Consider the following 23,509-nt stretch of genomic DNA (forward strand, 5'->3'; position numbering starts at 1 on the left):
TCTATTCAGCCTATGTTAAGTTCATGGATGATATTTTCCTCAAATTTATGAAACCCCACCCATTTTCTTTCCTTTTCTTTAACATACCTGCTCTCCCACCCCCGGTCAGCCACATGCTGGCAGTGACAGCTACTCCGTCAGAGCGAGCTGAAGAGTTTGTTGCTCTGTAATGCAAAAATGTTCTCCCGGTTAATGTTTGCTCCAGACTATTCTCTCACCTCCCACTTGCCCTGCTGGTGCCTCAGGGTTTAAGAAGGAAAACGCATTGTGATGCAGATATGTTTACTGAAAGAGCAGATACAGAAAGAGGAAAATACGAAATGTAAAGTACTTTGCTTCGCAGCTGGAGCCAGTGCCCTGAGCTTCCAGCTCTGTTAGCTATTTGGGACATATGGTTCCCAGTGTGAGGCGTCAGTTATTAACCAGGCTCCTGCTGAGGTCCTGTTTTTCCAGTCCATCACCAAGCTATGCCTAGAGGAGGAATTTACTTAAAAATGGAAAATAAGGCAGAAAGTATGTTACCGTCTTCAAGCTCCATCCCAAGTGGTCAGAGGCTGTGGGAATGATATCCAAAAGCTGAGAGAGAAGTCGCGATTTTTTTGTTGTTTCCATGGAGACTGAACTTAATACAGTGATTCCCTGATTTGTTTTCAGCTCCTGAATCTGGTGCCTTTCCTGTTCCCACCCGCCGCAGGTGTGCGCTCTCCCCAGGATCCACCCTGGATTCTCATGTGCAGGATGAGCAGAGATGAGGTGTCTGGGGCCATCGGGTGTGCCTCGAAGCAGAAGCGCGATGATCTGAGGAGGCAGGATCTTTGGAAGGCAAAGAGAAGCAAGCTGTGCTTACACTGACCAGACAAATGCAGGAATTGCTCCAGGCTGAAAGCACAGAAACAAGCAGCTGTGCTGGAGAATAATTGTCGGATAGCTTCCGTGTTCGGCTCAGCCATGAGCATTGCGCACAGGGAGCATGGAGCAGCGTCCTCTTGCCACAGCCATGTGTCCCACTTGGCTTTCTAAGACAAGAAACAAGGAGCTGTTCCTCCCCTGTCTTTCTACCCTAAATGAAGGCAGAATATTGATAATGTTTGTGATGACTTGAATAAACATCTTTTACTCGTCTGTTAATGACGTGGGCCTCGTTGGCTTTCTCAGGTAGTCTACTGTTTCTACTAGGTTTTGCTGTGACTTATTCTGCTGTATTTAATAAAGGCGTTTTTCTAATTGCTTTTGCATTACTTCATCAGTAATAATTGATAAAGGTCAGTACAAATTTGAACCTCTGCTATGCACATAATGAAATGTCCTCTCGTAAGGTATAAGAATAACCATAATAAATATTAATTTAACTCTCTTAGCTTAAGGCCTCGGAGTCACAGATATTCCTAATTCAGCGGTCCTGACGGACGGGCTGCAGGCAGCAGGGCTGCCCTCTGTCTGTCTGCTGGTTGAGATGACTGCTCGCTCCTTGGGGGCACTTCGCTCCTGCCTGTCTCGGATGCACAAAACAGCATGAGACAGGTAATGCTCAGCTGTCTTCCACCTTTCCTGGGTACTATCATCTTTGTTCTGACAGCACATTTCACTGTCCTTGACCTGTTGTTAAACAGCTGCTGCTTCAATCTGAGCGTCCGGCAAAGCGCTTCTGATAAAGCAGGAGGCTTGGAGTGGGATCACAGCGCCTGCTCTGTCCAGAGCAGCCCCAGACAAAAAATAAAAACAACTCTCAAACTGAAGAAAAACCTCTCTTGCTTAAAAAAATAAATCTAGGAAATCTTCATCTTGCAGACATGATAGCGAACCTGGTGCATCAGTTGTCGCTTCCCGGGGTGGACGTGCCCCTGACCTGCCGGCAGGATGGTGACCCTCGGGGAGGCAAAGCCGAGTGCCCCCCATGGGGAGCTCATATGCTGGTGTCCTGCCACAGCTGTGGCCTCCATCCTGCAGCCCACGACTTGGCTGTCTCCTACGCTTTTATTTTGTTTCATGGAAAATCAAAGTTATAGTTCCCTGCAGTGCAGACTTTGGGGGGTTTGGGCTGTTATTTAATCTGTCATTTTAAATTATCTAACAAAGGTTAATTTCATATTCTTCCCTCACTCTGCTTTTCTCTCTTTTGTCAGCAAGTTCTTTGTTGTTGTTATTTCCTGAAGTGAGCCACCAGCACTGGGCCATAATAGCTGTGCCAGCAACCGTACCTCTCTGTTGCTGGCTATGTAATGCTGTAGGTCTTGTGTGAATGCTAATTTACCTCTTTGGATCTGAAAAACTATAGGAGATACGTAGCACCTGTGCGGAGTTCCTACTGCTGAGATGTTTCTCTGTGTGTGAATGCGTTTATTTTCAATAAGGATTCGTAGGCAGATTATACTGAGTTTACGCTGACAGAATTATTTGACAGCATCCCTTGATACTTCAGCAACTAGTAAAGAACCTAAATCCTGAGGATATTTTGCAGTTTTTCTCTTTAATCTGTTCTCTTTGTTGCTAAGAGCAGGAAATGGATTGTGTAGCTCTTAGCCTTGATAACGTCATGGTAACGTCCGTCCTATTTGATTTGAAGCCATTAAGCGTTGAAGGAAGATGGAGGGGAAATAATGGAGGGAGGGTGAGCATTGAACCAAATAATTGTATAAATGCCAAACTAAAACCAGTCTTATTCTCTGTGGGATGTCCTTTTGCCATGAATTAGTGAGATCTATGTTCTAAGTAATGGATTTTACCCCAAGGGTGCTTGGTGGGGAAGATGATGAGTAAAGCATACATACGTAAAGTATCAAAAACATTGAATAGGTACCACTTGAAATGCAGCCTTGCTTTCCCAAATTAATGGACCTTGTCAGCTGAAATACAGTATATATTGAAAACTCTTGAGAGCTAAAATTTGTTTCTTATGCACTCTTCCCCACAACTTCATTTTAAGACTGCTTTTAATTATTTCCATGGGAATGGCAGTCCAGTTTGATCCCTCGTTTTGGTGCCGTGCTGGCCCAGCAGAAGTCAGTGATTTATTTGCAATGGGAAGGGGAGGAGCTGCCCCTACACCTGAACTGCAGGTTGCAGCTAGCCAGTGCTTGCTTTGAGGTTTCCAAGCTCCTGGCACTTGGGGAGGACCAGGAAGGGTCTGGGGCTCTTCCTCGTGCTGTGCAGCAAAGTTGCCACCAAAACAGCAGCCTTCATTTTTCAGTGCTCCTTTTGGCACAGGTGGAAGCAGCTGCCCACGGAGATGGACAAAGGTAAAACTTCTCAAAGGAGTTGTCAGTTTATTGCCAGATCGTATAAATATTTAATCCAGGATGGGAATAGTCTGAAGGCGAGGAATTCAGAGTGCACTGAGGCTGCCTGGGTGCAGCTGCATCTGTTGGGGAGCATGGATGAAAATTGTATTTAGCAAATTGAAAGGTGTATTCAGATAATATCTATAAAGCAGAGGCTTTCAGGCAACTCAGAGAAATCTGTACTGCACTCAAAAGTGCATCTGCAGTTCATGCAGTACACTAAAATGTTTGGGTACAGGTAGCAGAGGAGCCTGGAGCTCAGCATGGGCTAACAGCTGTGTCGATTCAGATCTTCAGGTCCTGTAGGTTGTGCTGAGTTGTGGCTGCAATGGAAGATGTTGTTCCTTCTAAAGCTAACTTTTTTATTTTGTACTGGCTGCAGTTACATATTGGATTCTCTTGCAGGATTTCTCATGGGGATATGCAGGAGAATTCACCTGCAAAATACTGAATCCCCACCTGGCTGAGTGACATTTTCTTCCTGCAGAAAAAGAAAGCCATATTCCATCATGCATGGCACAAAGCCTGTACAAACGTGAGGGGCAGCATTGCGCTAGACGGGAGAATTGCAAGTCAGCCAAAAGCAGGGACTGGAGACCACTTTGAAGCAACTTCTTCCCCATGCAAATAAATCACTGACATCCAGCAGTGAATGGAGCACTGAGCCCTTCCTTTCTTTAATTGTTTCTGAGAAGCCAAGCAATTGGGGATTTGCAGGAATCACCCAGCTCAAGGGACAAGGAGGGGGGGAAACATGACAGCAGCTTGTAGGAGCACTGTGCTGCATGATTGATGGTGATTTCTCGTTGCAGTTTCCTGCTTTTTCAACTTCACCACCCCGTCCGGGATTGTGCTGTCACCAAATTACCCTGAAGAATATGGAAGCAGCTTGCACTGTGTTTGGTTAATTATAGCTAAACCAGAGAGCCGAATTCACTTGGCTTTCAATGATTTTGATGTGGAGCCTCAGTTTGATTTCCTAGCCGTGAAGGATGGTGGGACTGCTGAGTCGCCGGTGCTGGGGACCTTCTCAGGAAACCAGATCCCTTCCTCTCTGACCAGCAGCGGTCACGTAGCCAGGCTGGAGTTCCAGACTGACCACTCCATGGAGAAGAGAGGCTTCAACATAACCTTCACTAGTAAGAGATCAATCCTTCCTTCTTGTTTTCATTTTAAGCTCTAAATTCTTGTTGGGTACCTGTTGGCAAGAGTGATCTTAGTGAAGTCATTGCAAATCCAGAGTGAGTCTGAAAATTGGGGATTACATCTGATTTGCAGTTGGGTAATAGAGGATTGGCTTTTGAGCCTGGAGTTGCATGCAAATGTTCTTTCTGGCCATGTAGTTTAGCGTTACCTAGCGGTGCAAGAAACAGTTTGGCCTCGGATTATCTGTCTACGGAGCATCCAGGGGTTTTGTTTCCCCATCAGTCCCCAGCTTGCTGCGGGCTTTGACTTCCCTCTTTGTGTCTGCATTCTGCTCGCTGAGGTGAGACGATGCTTTGTGGACAGCCTGATGCAGCTGTAAGATCTCAGATAGCTGTGTTCATCAGTCAATACTACCGTCGTTTGCTGACTCCTGTAGGTATGTAGGACTTTAAACACCAAAGGAAACATGTTGCAAAGTCTTATAATGCAAAGCATTGAAACTTCAATGGATATATTTGGCTTCACGTAAGTCCAGTCTTCAAATCTTAAATGAATGCTACGGTAATTTTATCCTCGTATTGTCCTGTAATTTTCTAAAGAGCATTATTAAACCTATTCAGCAGAACTGATAAATGACTTTGTTATAATAGCCTTTAGTGGCACAGCTAAATTAATAGCCTTTCTAGCTATGATTGCAAATCCTCTATTTAAAAAAAAATAAAAATCGGAGTTCTTAAGAAATCATTTGCCACAGTACGGCAAGCTCATCAGATGATGTATCGTGTGTGGCAGTATCTCATACCTAAGATTGAGTCCTTGATGCTGTTGAGTTAGGAGATAGCTCATATAGAAAGCCAGTGGTGCAGTAGGCATTTCTGAATGCTTCATGCCTATCCTGGGAGTTGTGGCCTCGTATGAAGCCATTTTAAAGCTAAATTATTATTATTTTTTACTGTTGTAAATGACTCTTAAGTGTACGAGTTAATCTGTTCTGACTGTTTGAACTGCCAAAAGGGAGCTCCTGACTCTTTATCCGACACCTTGCCGTTCATTTCATTTAGGTCTGAGGCAGGAGACAACACATTGCTACAAGATCCAAGAGCACAAGGAACACATTCAGCCTGTGTTTTCCCCTTTAGCAGTGTATAGTAACAAGTTATTGTACCAGTAAGGATGCTTTGTAGGAAATCCAGAACTCTTCTGAGTTTGGTCAAGTGCATTAAGGAACCTAAAAGCATGTGGGTATAATTAAACTGGAAGCTTTAATCTTTTATATGCTGTTCATCTCGGAAGACCACCTCCTAGCATATGAAGATGTAGTACATAATTATGCACTTAATGGGAAATTAAGGCTGTAGACTTATTTTCTGATTGGTTGGCTGGCCTAGTTTTTAACTGCATGGAAAGGGCAGTCCTTTAAGGAGAGCTATGTATCTGTTCAATTCCATATTTGACTTTGGAACACCTAGAAAGGTAATTGCTTTGTGTCCTTCGTTTTATCCTAGTAATGATGATAAGTAAGGTTGGGGACTATATGGCAGTCAATCACAGAACATGCTTTTCTCATTAATGGTTAGCTTATGTCCTTCTATCTAGATGCACAAACCATGGTGTTTTTAGAGTTGTTTTTTTTAATCTGACTGTATTTTGTATTTGTGTTTTTCCATATGTGAACGACTGCTAAGATTGGTTTGGTTAGCAGCTTAGACAAGAGGTTGTAACATGATTTCTGCCATGGGCTGACTTGTCTGTGTGGAACTCAGTGGCCTTGCTGGGATGATAGTGGGTCAAATTCAAGTTCGAGCTGGTTTGTCTTCCCTGTGAGAAGGGTAGGCTGACCGGGGGCAAGATCGTGTGTTAATTGCCATCATAGAAAGGATGTGAAAATGTAGTTTAATTCTTAACCTTGTGGTCTGCCTGATTATTATATTAGAGTTAAGGGAAACAAATCATTTATTGTCCTCTTCTCGTTCCCTTTTAGCATTTAGGCATAACGAGTGCCCTGACCCTGGCGTGCCTGTGAACGGAAAGCGATTTGGTGACAGCCTCCAGCTTGGCAGCTCTGTGTCGTTCCTTTGCGATGAGGGCTTCATTAGGACCCATGGCTCAGAAACCATCACCTGCATCTTGAAGGAAGGAAACGTGGTCTGGAACAATGCAGTGCTCAGATGTGAAGGTAAATTTTAGTGTCTTTCCTACTAGTCTGCTTGTGCACCCAGGACAGAGAATCATCCCCTAACATTTGCAGCCTTTGGGGAAAAGGGTCAGTAGTTCTGTCTATCAAGGTCCCAGTCATATAATCCAAATCTTCTAGTTTCAATATCACCCAAGAGGTAGATTTCTGTTGATATGAAAGGGTGCTTGGTTAGATTTGAAGCTTAATTCCATAGCAAGGGTATACAATGATGGCTTTGCTGGAGTCCTCTGCCATCATGTAGGGAGAGGCATTTGTTTTTAAGACTTGAAGGACTATTGGGCTTTTGTTCTAACCCTCAGCTTCTCAGTTATGGGCAGGATTTTATATAGCTCTGGAAGGTATTGTCTGCACAGAAGAGTTTGCTGAGGAGGAAGTGCTAGTCCAACAAACACTGAGCACTGAACTCAGTTTATTTATAATTCTTTTTTTTTTTTTTTTTTTTGTAAAAGGAACAATGAGAATTATTTACAGAGCTCATGTTAAACAAGCATTTTTCTAATAACGGCAATAAATAGAAGGCTTTGATTTACTGATGGCTAAAAGCTTCCCTGCTACTCCTGTCATGAAAGGAATTAAAGAACAGAGCATGGAAGATAGGTGGAGATACGTCTTCTGTCCTGATTTTTGGTGCATGTAAAATACATTATATAACATTTATATAATGAAAGCAGCAAAAGGTACAGATATTCACTGTGAAAAGAGAACTCATTGCTGCAAACATTCACATGCACACACACACCTTCAGTGTGTCTTTGTCAGTGTGGTACATCAGTCCCTTCTAACTGATTCCAGCAACCAAGAACCAGAAATGTTGTCTACATCTCCGTGCCACAACAACTGTGCTAGCCAGTACAGAAATGGGGGAAATGAATTGAAATGGTTGAATGAAAGACGTTAATACAGATTTCAAAGCTTTTTCATAGTCCTTTAAAGCTTCTGCTATAGAAAAGAAACGAAAAAATAGAGCTCATTAGAGGTGAAAAGTCTTCCTCTACCCTCTGTTCTCAGAAAAGCGATGCTCTGCGCTGGTATTTACAACACTTTGAATAAAAGAAGTAATACTGAGAAATAATTTCAGTAATTGGTCATGCTTTGTTCAAATGGATGAGCAGCAGAAAGCACACAATCTAGTCCATTGTCTTTGAAATTGAAATAAGAGGCATCAATTGTGTTCAATAACTTTTATGTAGAAAGAAGCTGGACTTTTTATTTTCTTGTCTAGTTGTTCTTTCGCAAGCAGCTGACAATAAAATGTCTGTAGGTTTGATTGAGGGTTTCCATTCCTTTCACAAGTGTGAGCATTTAAGTTTATGTATCTCCAAGTGTAGGAGGGAAACATACATTAAATAATATACTTTTATTCAACTTTTGTATTTGAAAGCTTTAACCTTAGATAGCCTTATGCTATTAACTTGGTTTTTTTTCACAGTGGTGATCTCTTTGACTCACGCTTCAGCGTGCACTGGATTCAGTGTACGTTTTGATTAGCCTTATTAAAGTAAGAGGAAGTGTATGGATCTAAAATACTGTTCATTGCTTGAAAAAATTAGTGGAAAAGAAAAAGACCTAAGAGAAGAACCGAAAGATGGATAGAAGTCCTGACAGGAAATTACATAGCTTTGGGGCAGAAAGGAGCATCTTATTCAAAAATAATTGGTTAAGATCCACTGGAGATCAATTCACTTTTATTTGGCGTCCTTCAGATCAGCAGTGAAGATTTTAGGCCCAGACTTAGGTAGGTATTTAAGATCATATCAAGTATGGCACTTCATAGCCTGTGCAGGGCTCACACCATGGCTGGCCCTGAGTATGGGCTTCAGCAGCTGCTCTGGGGAAGCTGGGCTGCCCTGGTCTGCGAGGGCTCACCTGGCAGTAAGTTTTTGGGGCCGATGGGCTTGGTCTGCCCCATGGAAGTTCCCTGGAGTGGTGATAGTAATGGGGTCCTGCTGCTGCGGGGACATGAGCGCCTCCGGCAGTGATAACTCAGCCGGCTGTGAAGGAACGCCTGGGGGATGAAGCCTGCGAGGTGCCCACAAAGTCCCAGGAACACACACACTTTTCTGTCCTGTCTGATTTTTTTAGAGGACAATGCATTGCAATTTAGGCCGATACGATTTTGTACCTCTGGTCCCTCAGAACCGGTGTCCTTTTTCCAGAAAAGATAATACTCTGCCTTCAGCTTCTGCTGATGGCGCAAGGGACCGCAACGTGGAATAAATGCCACAGTCTTGTGATGTCCCTTATGGTAGAAGAAACATGACTCAATTACCTCAGATATGAAAGATTTTCTGGCACCTGCAGCTACTGAAATCCAAACTGACCTTGCAGTTTTCTCTGGTTTTATATCTAATTATTATTATTATTATACCCTGTCCGCTTAGAGCCGCTGTACAAGGTCAGGCTGCTGACTCTCCCACAGATATAGTAGCAGACTGCTACATGTTAAATTTAAACTAAACAGGCAGTTTCTTCCAATCTAGTGATATTTCATCTGCTTCTGATTATTTTTAACACATAAGAAACAATAATGCACGAAAGCTATTGTACGTCAGGACAGTGATGTCTGGAAGGGATAGGTATATCTGGTCATGCCGCAGCTTCTTACCTGAATTTTTGTCATTTGCTTTCCCCCAGCTCCGTGTGGGGGCCACCTGACGTCCCCCAGCGGAATGATCCTGTCCCCTGGCTGGCCTGGCTTCTACAAGGACTCCCTGAGCTGCGCCTGGGTGATAGAGGCCCAGCCGGGCTACCCCATCAAGATCACGTTTGACAGGTGCTCACCACGGATTTCTCAGAAGTTTCCTGTCTGCAGATTTAGCGGGTGGTTTTGGTGGTTCTTGCAGGGCTGGGTTGTAGCTGTCCCCAGAGGGAAAGGGGATGAACCGCTCGGCATTAAGTTTGGCAGTGAGGTTCTCTCTTTCTGATTTTTTTATTAACTTCTGGCAACATATGGAGTTTTCATTAACGGCCAAGAAGAAAAAGTAGAAAATGGTGGTTTTCCCTTCTTGTTTTGACTAACTCCTGCTAATTTGCAGTGCTGTTTTAGGTGCATATTGAACCACATATTCAGAGGCTGAGCTCCCATGTGTGCTCAGTCAGCCAGCAAGAGGCAGCGATGAGGATCTGGCCCTGATTCAGGAGTGCTGAGTCTCTTGACTTGCCCCAGATTTCACTTTCTGAGGAGGTTACACTTTCTTGAACCCGCACCCGTATGTCTGAGAAGTAATTGCTCACATAGCACGTGATGATTGTTGCTGCAAAAACTGTACCGAATCAGTAGATAAAGCAGGGGAAAGATTAGAAAGAAACTGAAATGCACAGGAGGGGAATGATAAGTTGTTAGTAACATGCTCAGCCAGCCAAAGACCAAGCAGTAGAAATGCACCCATATGTTATCCCATAGCCCGTGCTGCCTTCTAGTCATTAGAGGACATTCAGGATTACAATAAAGAAAAACTAGCAGTGCTGTTTTTTTCACAGACATATTTTTGCATCCCTTTCAGGTTTAAGACTGAGGTGAATTACGACACCCTGGAGGTGCGGGATGGCCGGTCCTATTCTTCCCCATTGATAGGTGTCTATGATGGGACTCAGGTGCCCCAGTTCCTCATCAGCACCAGCAACTACCTCTACCTCCTCTTCACCACTGACAAAAGCCACTCTGATATAGGCTTTCAGATCCGATACGAAAGTAAGTGCAACTTCTTCATGTAATTACACCCTCTCCAGCCACACAATGGACTCAATCAAAGACCCGTTGGATTTGCTTTTCCCCTTCACCAGGCAGTTAGCACTATTAGTGATTTGAGAATGTGAAGCTATTACAAGTCAAGTAGCACTTTCTGCTTTTTGACCATCTTGATTGTTTAGAGGTGTGTGGTTTTTTTTTTCTGTTTTTATTTTAGCATCTACAGAATATTGTTAGAAGGAACACAATATATTTTGGAAAGAAACGAAGTTGAGTTTCTCTGCCCATTTCATCCTCTTTCCTTGGGGATAATCAATAGGACTTCAAATGAGCTTATACGAGGAGTAAACTTTCCCCCAGACTAATAACTGCACCTTGTAGCAGGGTCTGCAGCCACTGAGTGGTCTGATGGGAATGGGTTTGTTTGTCACAGCTGTGAAGCTCCAGTCAGACCACTGCTTGGATCCAGGGATCCCTGTAAATGGACAGCGCCATGGGAATGATTTCTACGTGGGAGCACTGGTGACGTTCAGCTGTGATTCAGGCTACACTCTGAGCGACAACGAAGCCCTGGAGTGTGAGCCAAACTTCCAGTGGAGCAGGCCACTGCCAAGCTGTGAGGGTAAGGAGTGCAGAAGATGGCAAAAACTTAATTTGCAGATCTGCTACAAAAGCGGAGCAGCAATTGGGAAGTTCACAATGACATTTGATGTATGTGTTTTATTTTGATGGGTTGGGCTTTGTTTTGACTCTGGTTTTGAAGGGTTTTTTTGTGTGTGTTTTTTTTTTTTCAGCTCTATGTGGAGGTTACATTCGTGGTTCCAGTGGTACCATCTTATCCCCAGGCTTTCCTGATTTTTATCCAAATAACTTGAACTGCACATGGACAATAGAAACTTCACATGGAAAAGGTGAGAAATCTTTAGCTTTCAGTGGTTTTAGAGATGAACTTGGCACTGCAGGAGGGTGGTCAGTGGGAGGCCAGTGCTCCGTGTGTTTGTCTCCAAGGCAGTGATGATGGGTACCCATGTAGTCTGGCCAGCTGTCATTCCTGCCACCACTCAAACATTCTCTAGACAAGACAAAGGTTTTTGTGGTCACATCTCTTATTCCCCTTAAAACAGAGAGGACTTCTAGAGGGAAAGGTGTGCCTATACCAAACTCCAGATCAGAGAGCCTGTGCCAGGAGTTGTCTTCAGTTTTAGACAGCTTTGTGGCAGTACCCTCTGAAAAGGTAGCTAGTATCTGGGTGCCAGTAATGCCACACAGAGGAAGGGAGAGCTGCCACTGACACTGCTGCAGTATTATTTGGTACTCTGTAGTGCTTTCACCCATAGTGTTGTTCATTGTGCCCGGTCGTTATCTGTATAACGTTTTACAGATGGAGAAGTGGAAGCATGTAGTAAATCATGTCCAAACATAGGACAGAATTCAGGCTGTCAGTTTCCAGGTTTGCCCTAGTTCTGCAGCTCTCATTTCCCCCCTAGCTAGGAGTACTGTCAGCCTAAAGGCAATGCACAGGTATATTTAGTCCAGCCTCCTGTGCAGCACAAGCCAATGTTTTGTCTTGGAGGAAAATCTTAGGGTAATGTATCATTGATGATTAGAGAACAAGTTTTATGGAGAAGGATGGGGGGGATTTTTCTGTTCTCCCAGTCCGTACCTGCTTGGGGTAAGCACAAAGGGTATAAACCCTTTATGTAACTATATGCATAGTTATGTAACTGTCTTGTACTGGATATCAGCACGATGGGAGCTATCATGAGCCAATTTTGCAATACCATTTGTATTACAGCAAATAAACTTGTCAATGAACAGCACAGTGCATTAAGGGAACCATCGCATGCTGTGAAAAGTATTCTGTTGAGTAGCAGCAATCCACTCTTCATTAATCCACTCTGCCTTGGATTCAGCTCTCCAATGAGGCACTGCATTATCCTGTTGCTAAGCTAAGCACAATGCAGCAAACTGTCACTGTTTTAGATGAGAAAGTGTAACTCTGATGGCCCATGCACTTTTTTTGCCAATATCAAAAGAAAATCTTCTGACCAAGCTAAGCAAAGCTTGAAGAGCGATGCATTTTCAAACAGCGATGGTATGCCTCTGTAAGTCTAGGGCTCTTTGTCCCCTGCTCAGTAGTACACAAAACTGCACATCATTTAGAGCAGTTTGGTGTGGCACAGTTCTGGATAAGTCAGAGAATTCAGCCCTGGACCTGACTGTCCAGAACTGGACCACGTTTGGCTCTGAGAAGCTACACGTGGAGCTCTCTGAGAAGCTGATCCCAGGTTTAGCTGTGTATGAGTTTTTTCTGAAACTTTAGCCCCAGTGGCGGTAATGAGTATTAGAAAATCAAGCCATGAGTTACTCTGTAAGTCTGGCTAGTTGTAGTGAAAATTGATAGGTGTCCAGGATAAGTTTCTGAGAAAAGTGAACTGTCTGAAGTAAGAGACTCTTCTATACCAGTGAGCGGAGCATGTTCGTATCATTGTGTCTCATTTGAAATTTTCACACCTCTCTGTGCTCGCTGCTGGTATCCTTCCTTCAGTGTTGTCGTTCAGGAGCTGGTTAGAAATAAGCTGCAGGAGATGGTGGAATCCCGCTCCGTGCAGGCATGCCCTTCAGCAGGGCACAGGGCTCTGGCTGTCGGGAGCAGTGCTTGCCCCCAAGCAGAAACACTCCTCTTGCATTTTTGGGCTTTCTGGGCCAGGCAAGCTTCATGAAGGCAGCTGCTTGGATGCAGGAAATCTTCAAATCCATTTAAAGGTTAAGATGAGAGGAGAGGACATATGGAGGAAGTTGTACACTTTATTATAAGCTGGTGTGTAGCCAAATTTTGTGTGAGGAAAACCTCTCCTTCCTTGTCCCTGTAGTTCAGGCAGGTTGTTTATCTACCAGTGCAGTGGAAGATAGACACAACAAAGAAAGATGTCCTTTTCTCTGATGTTTTGTGAAACACATTGCACTGTATTTAGATGCTGGGCTGTTTTGGTCGGAGTGTGCATACACATGCATGTACGTACGCATTCTTCCTCTTGCAACAGTTTTCTGTTTTCCTTAATGATCTGTTTTCCCAGTGATGGCTGCGTTCAGCTGCTGTGTAATGCATTGCTTCTCCCAGTCCTTTTCAGCATTCTTGCAATGTCTCTGCTCATTCCTTCAGTGAAGTGCAGTCAAACAGAGCGATCCCAAGTTAGAGCAATAGCCACTGAAATGAAATGAACTTAGTCCTTGAAGAACAGAAGGCTTAGAAGAAGCATAGCTGAACCCCGTTCTTGTCTAGCTTCACCCACAGTGCACTTGCAGTGCAGAATCCTTACAGAGTGTGCTTTGTCCTTTTAGTTCCCTGTTCTTGGAGATCACTGGGTAAATCTGATACTTTTTAATCGCAGAATTTTTAACAATTCTGCTATGAGCAGCTTTAGTAGGCAGGGGGATATTTGCATCACTTAGGTGTTTGCCATTGTACTTCATTTTTCTGGTTCTAGTTTTAAGCCTCCCGCCCCCACTTCTTCTAATGCTTTGCTGCTTGGACTTGCAGCACTTGTCTCAGGCCTGGAAAGTCTTTCAGTTCTCCCAGCTGAAAAAAAAAAAAATCAGGGCTTTTGGCTTGGACCATCCTTGCCAGGCTGATGACCAAGCAAGGAAATGATCTGCATCATAAAAGCCGATCTCGAGCTACTCACTCCCAGATCTTTATGAACTTCTTGCACATGGGCAGCACACAAGTCCCCTAATGGAAACAAGTTCATTGTTATAATAGTTGTTTTTATGTGACTGCAGACACTGATTTATTTTATGGACTCATGGGCTGTACAATTCAAGTTTAAAAGCAGCTTAATTTTAAAGGTATTTAAATGCTTAAATAGAGACTATTATTTTTAATCTGAGGACTTCAAAGTGATTTCTTTTCCCTATAATTTGTTTTGTTGTTTCTTTAACAGAGAATGAAAAAAACTGCCTTTACAGAGACATTTTGTGCCACAGTAAATTTCAGACCAGAGCAAAGGTTTAATCAGAGTCGCAAATCCTTTAAAATGAGTTTGTAATTAGCACTTATGGCTACAGTTACACAGCCCTTAACTGGCTCTGCTGCTGGAGGGGCCTTGTGCTGCGAGATTGGATTTGTTATCTGAAAAGACCTGGAGTCAGGAGCTGTCCTCCCCGTTCTGGGGACTGAGTTATGCTTGTGTTTCTCTGGTGGTGTGTTGATTTTGGTGGAGTGATATTATTTCTGTTCCCTAGATTGGGTTTTGTAAAGGCAGGGGTATAAATCTACTGTCAGTTGATAAACAAGAAAAACTTAAAGCATTTTGTATTCATTGCATCTCACCGAGTTTTCGTGCCAAAACAGGTCATACCTATTTTCAATCAAGTACACTGCTGGTAAGAATAATAAACACTTGGAAACCGTTCGAAGTTTCCTACTTTCATGGAGTTCCACAGAGGGGAACAGTTGAATTAAACATTTTCTGCCAGGTCCCAGGTAACATTTACCTGGGGATGAAAAAGGGATTGTCAAAGCCGAGGCCCCTTTTAGTCATCACTAGGCAGTCGCACACATGCTTCTGCCTGGGGCACTGCAGGGTAGCAAGGTGCAAGGAGCTGCTGTGCAGGGATGGAGAGGGAAGGACCAGCATGTGTTACCATTTGAGATGTGATGCAGTTGAGAAGTCCTGTGAGCCCTGCACCTTCCCAGCACAATAATTTCTATGGGAAGGGCTTTGTTTTGCTTTCCAACCTCTGTGTCCTTCATTCCTTGGAAGGAAACTGCTTGTATGTGACAGTAAACCTTCAAAAAGAAATTGGATAGACATGGGGATAAATGGAATATTCAGAGTTACAATTTGATGCTGACAAAAATACTTTTTTTGGTTGGGATGGATATTAAATATCACGCTGCGGAGCTTCAAGCAGTTGGTCTCATCCTGATCTCCAGAAATTGATGGGGAGTGGGGAGCAAGGAGGAGATTATTCCTCTGTTCCTTATTTACAGATTTCCCATGCTTTTGAAGCAGCTGATGCTGTAGTTTGGCAGAGATGGGATGCAGAGCAAGACAGCCCTTGGGTCTCACCAGGCTGGCAGTCTCTGTGCTGTTAATCATTGGCTTAAATGAAATAACTTGGTCATGCCACTGGGCGCTCCTGATGTGTGCGAGGAGGCAGCGATCTGACTGTGACTAATGAAGACCAGATTACAGCACTTGTGCTCACATGGAGGAGTCCTCCTCTGCAAACAGCCCTGTTGAGTTCATGGGGTTATGAGGAGTGTAAAGCCCAATTCAGCATGAGCCGGGGCTCTGGAGCCTGCCCCTCGGTGCTCAGGAAGTCTGCTAAGCTCTTCGGATTAAAGAAGCCGTATAGATGCAAAGAGGCTTTATGGAGCGCTAGGCGTTGCTTTAGCTTGCTGACTTGGTGTGGAGGTAATGTGACAGGGTTTCCCATAAAGGGTTCTGCCTCACTTTTCCCTGTGAAAGCTGTTTCTGCCATTTTTTGTTTTTCAAAGATGGAATTATTTTCCAGAGAAAATAAGTGTTTCTAATTGCGTTTGAATTCCTGCATGATAAGTGCCTTGCTGGAGGCTTTTACAAAGTCTTGAGGTACTTACTATCTCGTTTCTGTAAGTGCGAAGGATGGTTTAAGTAATCTGTTATTCCTTGCTTGTTAATTTACAAATGCAGCAAGGTCACAGCCTGCTTGACGAAATGTTTCAAATTGTTGAAATTGAATGTAGACAGAGCCAAATAGTTTCCCCGTGTTCGTCTGCTTCTTTTCCTGGCTCAATCTATTGTGGTCTTTATTTTTGTCAGAATGATGTGGATGGGGTTTTCTTTGCCTCTGAGATTTGCTGCAGCTGGCAAGAACCTGGGCTCTGCATGCCATGCCAAAATCTTCAGTGCCTCGGGGAGGGCAGCGGGGGCTCCGGAGCAGTGCGCGGGCACCCACCTGCCCAGGAGGGAACGTGGTCACAAGGCGTAGCCCTCCTTGGGAGATGCATGTGAAATGCTTACCAGCCACATGGCTGAGGAAACGTGGGTCTGTCCATGTCCTGTTGTCCTCCAGCCTCCAGGGCCTAGCACTGGGTCCCATCGTTTGGTGTAGAAGTCCTCGCAGTAATAGTGCTGGCATGCTTTGTCTTCTGGAGAAGCCGCTCTGACCTTCGCACTTGGCTTAAGTCCCATTTTTCTCGGTAGGAATTCCTTCCAGAATGTACTTGGTTTTGTTTTCAAGTCCTCACAACTACAGCTTTCTGCTCCTCTTGCTTCCCATCTAAAGGTCAACACTTTTAAAATAAAATACTTCCCTGAGCTGCCAGGCTCAGTCCTTTCTGCTGCTGATCCCTCCCTCGGGCGAGCCTCTGTTGTCTCTGTTCCTGTGTTACAAAGGCACGGGAATCGAAGACTTTAACGGCCTTATTCTGTTCCAGGCCCTGTTCCGTAGCCTTGTTTTACTTTTTTAATGTTTCATTCCTCACATAAATGTGCCCAAGCTTTTCAGTGTGTTTTTTCTTCTCAGTTGGGCTGCTATTACTGGGAAATAGGAGAAAAAAATAAAAGGAAAAAAAAGGATGGTGATATCTTAGGGAGAGGAGAGGTGCTTTGGGACCACAGGGTGCCAGAGGAGAGCTGCTGGCTGAATCCATCTCTGTTTTTCCTCCCCTGCAGGTGTGTTCTTCACCTTTCATACCTTTCACCTGGAGAATGGCCATGACTACCTCCTGATCACTGAGAACACCAGCTTTGCCCAGCCGCTGAAGCAGCTCACAGGCTCTCGGCTGCCCGCCCCACTAAGTGCAGGGCTCTTTGGAAACTTCTCTGCCCAAATTCGCTTCATCTCAGACTTCTCCATGTCCTACGAGGGTTTCAACATCACCTTCTCAGGTAAGAACAGAGGCAGACAGACTTGATGCTTTCCCTTTTCTTCCAACTTTAATGCAAATCTTGGGAATATGTCCCTGTTGATGCAGTGCAAGTGATTCAGGTCATTGAAGGTTGCTCCTCTTGTTACACCGGTAAATTGTGCCAGCATTAAAGCACTGTGTGTCACAGGAAATACTCTCTTTCCAGGCCCCATATCTCCAGATGCAGCAATTTTGCCTGCCTTGAGCCCCAGTAGATGGCTGGATTGGACCCACTGGAATTATATACCATTACAAAGGTGTTATCCTCTCCCTCCTCACCCAGTGTTCTTCATTTCTCTGTTTATGGACAGAGCTTCAGTTCTCCTTTCCTTGGGGTATCTCCAAGAGGCCATCCCTCTCTGCTCCAGATGCCTGCCTTCTCTGTATGTCAGAGGAAAATAGAGCAGATAGAACATTTCCAACCTGGGAAGCTGGGACAGATGGGAAATTTTGGAAGGCAGCTTTGGGCAATCTGGACTTCTTGGATAAGGAGCAAAGCAGAACCGGTCACTTCCATTGTATGTCTGGTCCCGTTTTATGCTTTTTTCTTTGGTTCTGTGCTCCTCTTGGATGCTCACCCAGTGACCCAGCCTCTGCAGGTGGCTTCAGCCTGTCCTAGATGTAACACGTGCCACGTGTAACCCAGGCCAGGTTTCCACGAGCCCACTGGTATTGCTGGGAAGCTGGAAAAAGTATTTTCTTGCTGGGCCTTCTCTAACTGACCTCCTAATAACAAATTAAAGCAGACTTCCTGGTGCAAATAGCAGGGCGTCAAGCGATACAGGTTTTTGTTGATGGCAGAAGCCCTTCTTGCCCCAGCTGTGCCAATGAAGATCTGGCTGTGCACCAGCACCTGAGAGAGAGAGCTTTTGCCATGAGCATTTCCAATAAGTCAGAGGCTTGGGATGGAGACATGGGAGAGAGAGAAGCACAGGTCTAGAGGCGAGAATGGAGCCAAGGTCTCCAAAGCTCAGTCTGATGACAGCAGGTTTCAACTGTTCGTTTATACAAAATATTGGTTTCTTCAAATGAAAGTCTGGATTCTCAGAAGTTGTCAATGAAAAGCAGCGTGTGCATGAGGAGAGAATCAAATAAAGGCACGGTTGCTTATGCAAAACAGATCATCACGCTTGCAAATACCTTGCTTGGGCGATCTCTGATTGAAGGCTGTGAGGTGTTGAACTGTGTCCTTTACCCCGAAGTCCTACAGATGACTGCTGAAGTGTTTGCCTGTGCACACATTTCAGAAAATGTAATCTTTGCTGCCGGAGTGCCCTGACAAGCCATTCTGTAAAACAATCAGGTAACGGACCAAAGCTTATCATATTGTTACTGTTCTTTTCTATATCTCAGCATACATTTTAGTCCTGAGGGCAACTGCTGCAAATTCAGCCTGCTGGTAAGGAAGAGAAATGACCATTTTTATTGTGGAGCTCAGTCTGATTTGTCTTCGAGGGACAGAGCTGTTGCCATAGATGCAAATAAAACCTGCTACACTCAGATCTGGTTTCCAATACCTTTGTCTGGCCTCTGAAGTCAGCGATTCACAGATGATGCTCTGTGGAAACTAGACAGAAAATTTCCAATTAACTTCCATTTTGATGGGGAAAAAATACCTTTTTGTCTAAAACAAATTGCCTCAAATTATCTAATTATAGCTGCTATTTTCAATGTATTTTGGGACTTCTTTCCGTTCTTGGAAAATGAAAATGGGAGTCCGTTATATTTTTAGTTGCCTTTATATATATAAGCACATACTTCGTATTCTGCACTTCCGTTATTTGTTCAAAAAATAGCTCTCAAAAAAGGTTTCATTTAAAATGGTTTGTGACCAAAGACATACATTTGGCTCTTTTCCATAACGCTCCATGACCTTTCATTTAGTAGCAGCTTAAATGTTCTCTTGCATTCCCCAAGCAGGATGCTGTGTTCATTCATTTTCAGGATTAGTAATGGAGAGGCAACCAGAAATCCCATCCGGATCAATTCATCTTCATTTTACTAAACCAGGGGGAGGATGACAGATTTCCATCGTGTTTGGCCACCACTGGTGTCACTTTCTTGTCTGGCTGACAACAGTCACAGAAAACAAGGCCTGTTGTATTTTGAGCTGGTTTAAATCAATATCCTGGTGACACCCCAAGGGTTGTGTATGGAGAGTGAGACTCAAGCTGGTCTTCGTGGTCAAAGAGGTCGTACATCTCGCATGGATGCTGCTTTTTCAGACCTGCACTGCAGCTGGCTCGAAACTCAAAGCTCCCCCCTCATCCTTAAGTTCACAGCTGGGGAGAAAGGGCTGTGAGGTGTCACCCTGCCATGCCATACGCGTCTTTGTCCCCCTGCAGAATACGACTTGGAGCCCTGCGATGAGCCAGAGGTCCCGGCCTACAGCATCAGGAAGGGCCTGCAGTTCGGCGTGGGCGACGTCCTCACCTTCTCCTGCTTCCCCGGGTACCGGCTGGAGGGCGCGTCGCGCATCACCTGCCTCGGGGGGCGGCGGCGTGTGTGGAGTTCGCCTCTGCCAAGGTGTGTTGGTAGGTGGTCATGTGCTTTCATTTTGCTTGGTTGGTTTCGCTGTGCTGGATCGTTTAGTCGGGCAGGGATGTGCGGCACACGCCAGGGGGACGCCTCGGGGGCGGCATCCTTCAGTTTGCAGGCCGGGTGGTGAGGGGATGGGGAGCTGGCACAAATTCAGCCCCCCTGGCTCAGTGTGGGGAGGGCAGGGATGGGCAGAGGGGCTGCAGTCCTATCCCACATTGGAGCACGAGGAGTGCCCCGCAGTTGGGGTCCCATGTCAGCAGAAGCCCCCTGTCTCTGCAGCCCATTCACAGCGCTGTGGTCGAGCCCCGGTGATCATACAAGTGAATGAGTCACAAACTATGGGAGATACATCATCCTTTTGGGGATAGGTTCTGTAAAACAGCCTGGTTTTAGGGCCATCCTCCCTTCGAATCCATGTGCTATAAAACTTAATAGTCCAGAGATGAAAGCTGCTTCTGGGTAGCTGATCTTAAGGAATGCAAATTTCAAATTAGAGCGGATGTCCCTGGAAAACTCCCTGTAGCTCTTACTTTTTCCTTATTCTGCAGAGGTTTCCAGCACGATACACCTTGCATTTCTCTTCCTCCTAACCAAAGTACCATTTTTGCAATCACTCTGGCAATTATTTATACTAATAAATAAATCTAGAGATACAGGAGAGGAAGAAGTCATCTGCAACACGGAGCAAGTTTCTGGCTGTCATCCCTAATGCAGCTGGGCTCCAGACAGCCTTGTCTGGCGAGGTCTGCAGGGCAGCCCCCTGCCCAGCCCACAGAGACCCCTCCAAGCACAGCGGCTCACAAAAAAGAGCAGAAGCGGCAGTGTGCCACAGTGAGAAGGCAGAAAGGAAGAAGAATCACCACTGCCTCAGGCCTTTGCAAAAGGAAGATTTACGTATTTCTGGTTTTGTTGTATGTTTAGTAGGGGGGAAAATATTCAGTACTCTGCTGCTGCCTGGGTCACCCACAGCACCGTGAAGGATTCATTCAGACCAGATAGACCAGATCTCTTACCTGTTTTCACTCTGGCAGAGCCTGCTAGGTAGATTTTCTTTATGTGCAACCTTCACAAAGAAGGCATCCCAGCAAGAGCCAGGCTACTTTCTCAGTCTGTTGAGCTTTGCTGTTGACTCCTGCCATGCTGAATGCATTTCCCAGCACTGTTTAATGCCTAGGTCTCAGGGTTGCATCATCCTGCTGTGACAAGCAGCCTCTTCAGGGCATGAATAATAATCAGGTTGCAGAGAAAGCTCATCAAGGGAATAGAAATCAAAAAGAATCATGACATAGCTTAAATCTGACCCTCAGACATCCCTAAATGGACGCAATGGCTTCCATTTTCCCAGTTCCCTACTGTAGATGGCTTTGAATTAGCATGTGGGTTTTGTAATAACGGATCAAATTTCCCATCTGGTGATGTGCACAGAACTCTGGTAGCAGGGTGACAGCTTTTTCCGTGATGCCCGCAGTGAATATTCAAGCCTGTGTGCTTGCCCTGTTAAAAAGGATACAGATGGAAACTGGGGACGTAGCCCCTCAGATCACAGGAGATGTGTTTTTGCCAGAGAGCCCAGACACTTTATATTCAGTTCCTGTTCTAGATGGATCTGTATAGCAACAAGGGTGATCTTGTCCCTTGGCCAGCCCGTCTCTCCAGGGCAGGAATGCCTCCCCGCTGACTGCTGCTTCAGACCAGGTGCCAAGTGCTGATGTCCCCAGCATCATCCCAGGTAATCTGTGCTAAAGGGAATGTCGTCCTTTCCGTAGAGGCCAAGAGGGGAAGGAGAAAGTCACCTCAGAAGTACCTCCTCTCCCCATGTCTGCTGCTGCCTCCTTATTTTGCCTTCATCTTTTATCAGGAGGACCAGCAGAGGTAGCAGAGTCGGTGCAGAAAGCTGCACATGCACCATGATGGTTTCCCTGAGATCCAGCAGCTTTGTATGCTGCGAAGGACCCGTGGAGACGAGGCAGAGCTAGCTAATCAGAAAAGCTGTTTTCAGGGCAAGTTGGAACAACTCTGCCCAGTTGTGCATACAAAACACTGGGACTCAAAGGAGTAGCAAGCCAATGTTTTACAGCTGAAAATCTTTCAGGGTAAATAGGCCAAGAAAATGACGACTCACGGTTTGCTCATGTGGGAGCTAATCAGGGAGTAACAAAAAATCCTAAACGTAGAGTGGTTGCAGGATATATTTGCATATGCTAGGGGATTGTACGTCTATGTAGCAAACGGGCTGCAGTGGCTCTAGCTGGGCTCAGATGCTCGGACAAGACAGTCACTGCTGGCAAGAGGTGTCCTCGAAGGAGGACACACATCCTTGGGATGCCATTTTGCAAGTAGGCCCTCAAGCTGTATCTGAGTGTTGCAAACTTTTGCTTCCTCCCTTAGATACCCGCAGGTAAGAGCTAATTTTCATATTGTCCCATGAGCTCTGGGAAAGCTCAGTGCTATCACAGTACTACTGCTGCTTGCAATCAGATGCACTTGAATATCTGTTCGCTATATCATGTAGTGAGGACTGCATGTCCTTGCTACAAGCATTCCTGTTATACTCACTGTGGCATGTTCATAGGAGAAAGAGGTAGTGTCTTTAAAAGCTTGCAACTGAAGTACATAAAATAGGTGAATGTTGGTTCTTTCTATTTCCTGGAAGCCTTAAACCCAGATCTCATGAGATTCGAGATCGATTGAATCTCCAAAGCTGTCATTCTCCTCCTTCTCTAAGGAAGATCACTCTGCCTAGTTTTGTGTCTTACAAATCTTCCAACTTCAAATGACTCAAAAACAAATGTTGTTCACACTACCCAGAGCAGAAAAGCAGAGAAGCCTTACTAGAGGAATGTAATAGCATAGGGACAGGCGAGGGACAGATCGTAGTGAATAACAGAGAGAAGGGAGTTTTTTTTTTTTTCCTCTTTCAGAACTGGTAAAACTATGGTAAAACTGGTAAAACAGTTTATAACCTGTAACGGAACATAAACTACCCCTCAGAAATGAGAGAAACAATTGCAGTAACGTATAGTACCCCTACCCTTCCAGTTCCCTGAGCAAGAGGTTGACAGGGATTCCTGCAGCAGCATCTCCTTCTCCGTCCCCAATCCCTTGTATTTTGAACAAGAAAGGTCAATTCTTTCTATGCCACAGAAAAACCCAAGCCCATTGTGGGATTTTGAGTGACATGTTGGGAGGAAACAAACATGTAAATTAGAGCTAGTTTCTGAAACAGAGGGGCAAAAGGATTTCCAGTTTTCTCTCTTTTTCTAGCGGGAATGGATGTAATTGTTAGCTGCAAAGCTGGGAAGAAAAACAAAAGCAGGGAGCAAGGGGCAAGAGGTCCTTTAAAATATTGTTAGATGATGAACTGAAGAGCCAAGGGCAGAATTAACAACAAACAAAAGGAAATGTCAAATTTTGCCCTTTTAGTTTTCAGGAAATTGTTTTGGGGAAGATTTTCAAATTCACACGTAGCTTTGTCATTTGTAATTATTTTAGAGTTTCACTGAGCGTTTCTTTCTGCACAGAGATCTACACTTGAAACACACAGGTACCAGCAGCCAGCGGTGTGCTGTGCTGGCTGTTAAAGGAATGCCATTACAATTTTTATTTCCCATGTTAATGTAAAAGTTGTAAAGGTATTTGTCTATACAGCATGGCAAAAGACTTTAAATATTTCAATCTAATAATATTATTTTAATTTCCTTCTGGTTCGTGGATCAGGAAGGATCACAAACACACATGCTTTTGAGCAGGTGGTGGCT

At 44.7% G+C, this 23,509-nt stretch overlaps 1 protein-coding gene across 1 annotated transcript in view; it reads left to right on the top strand.

Annotated features, from left to right (window-relative positions):
• CSMD2 (CUB and Sushi multiple domains 2) overlaps nt 1–23,509 on the top strand; it is a 300,763-nt gene that overhangs the window by 176,253 nt on the left and 101,001 nt on the right. The window contains 8 exon segments of the mRNA XM_048054254.2: nt 4,091–4,417; nt 6,406–6,600; nt 9,256–9,394; nt 10,125–10,312; nt 10,743–10,931; nt 11,104–11,220; nt 16,975–17,190; nt 19,556–19,744. Coding sequence (XP_047910211.2) covers nt 4,091–4,417; nt 6,406–6,600; nt 9,256–9,394; nt 10,125–10,312; nt 10,743–10,931; nt 11,104–11,220; nt 16,975–17,190; nt 19,556–19,744 — 1,560 coding nt within the window.

Source organism: Anser cygnoides, chromosome 24 (genome assembly GCF_040182565.1).
Source record: "Anser cygnoides isolate HZ-2024a breed goose chromosome 24, Taihu_goose_T2T_genome, whole genome shotgun sequence".
Lineage (NCBI taxonomy): Eukaryota > Metazoa > Chordata > Aves > Anseriformes > Anatidae > Anser > Anser cygnoides.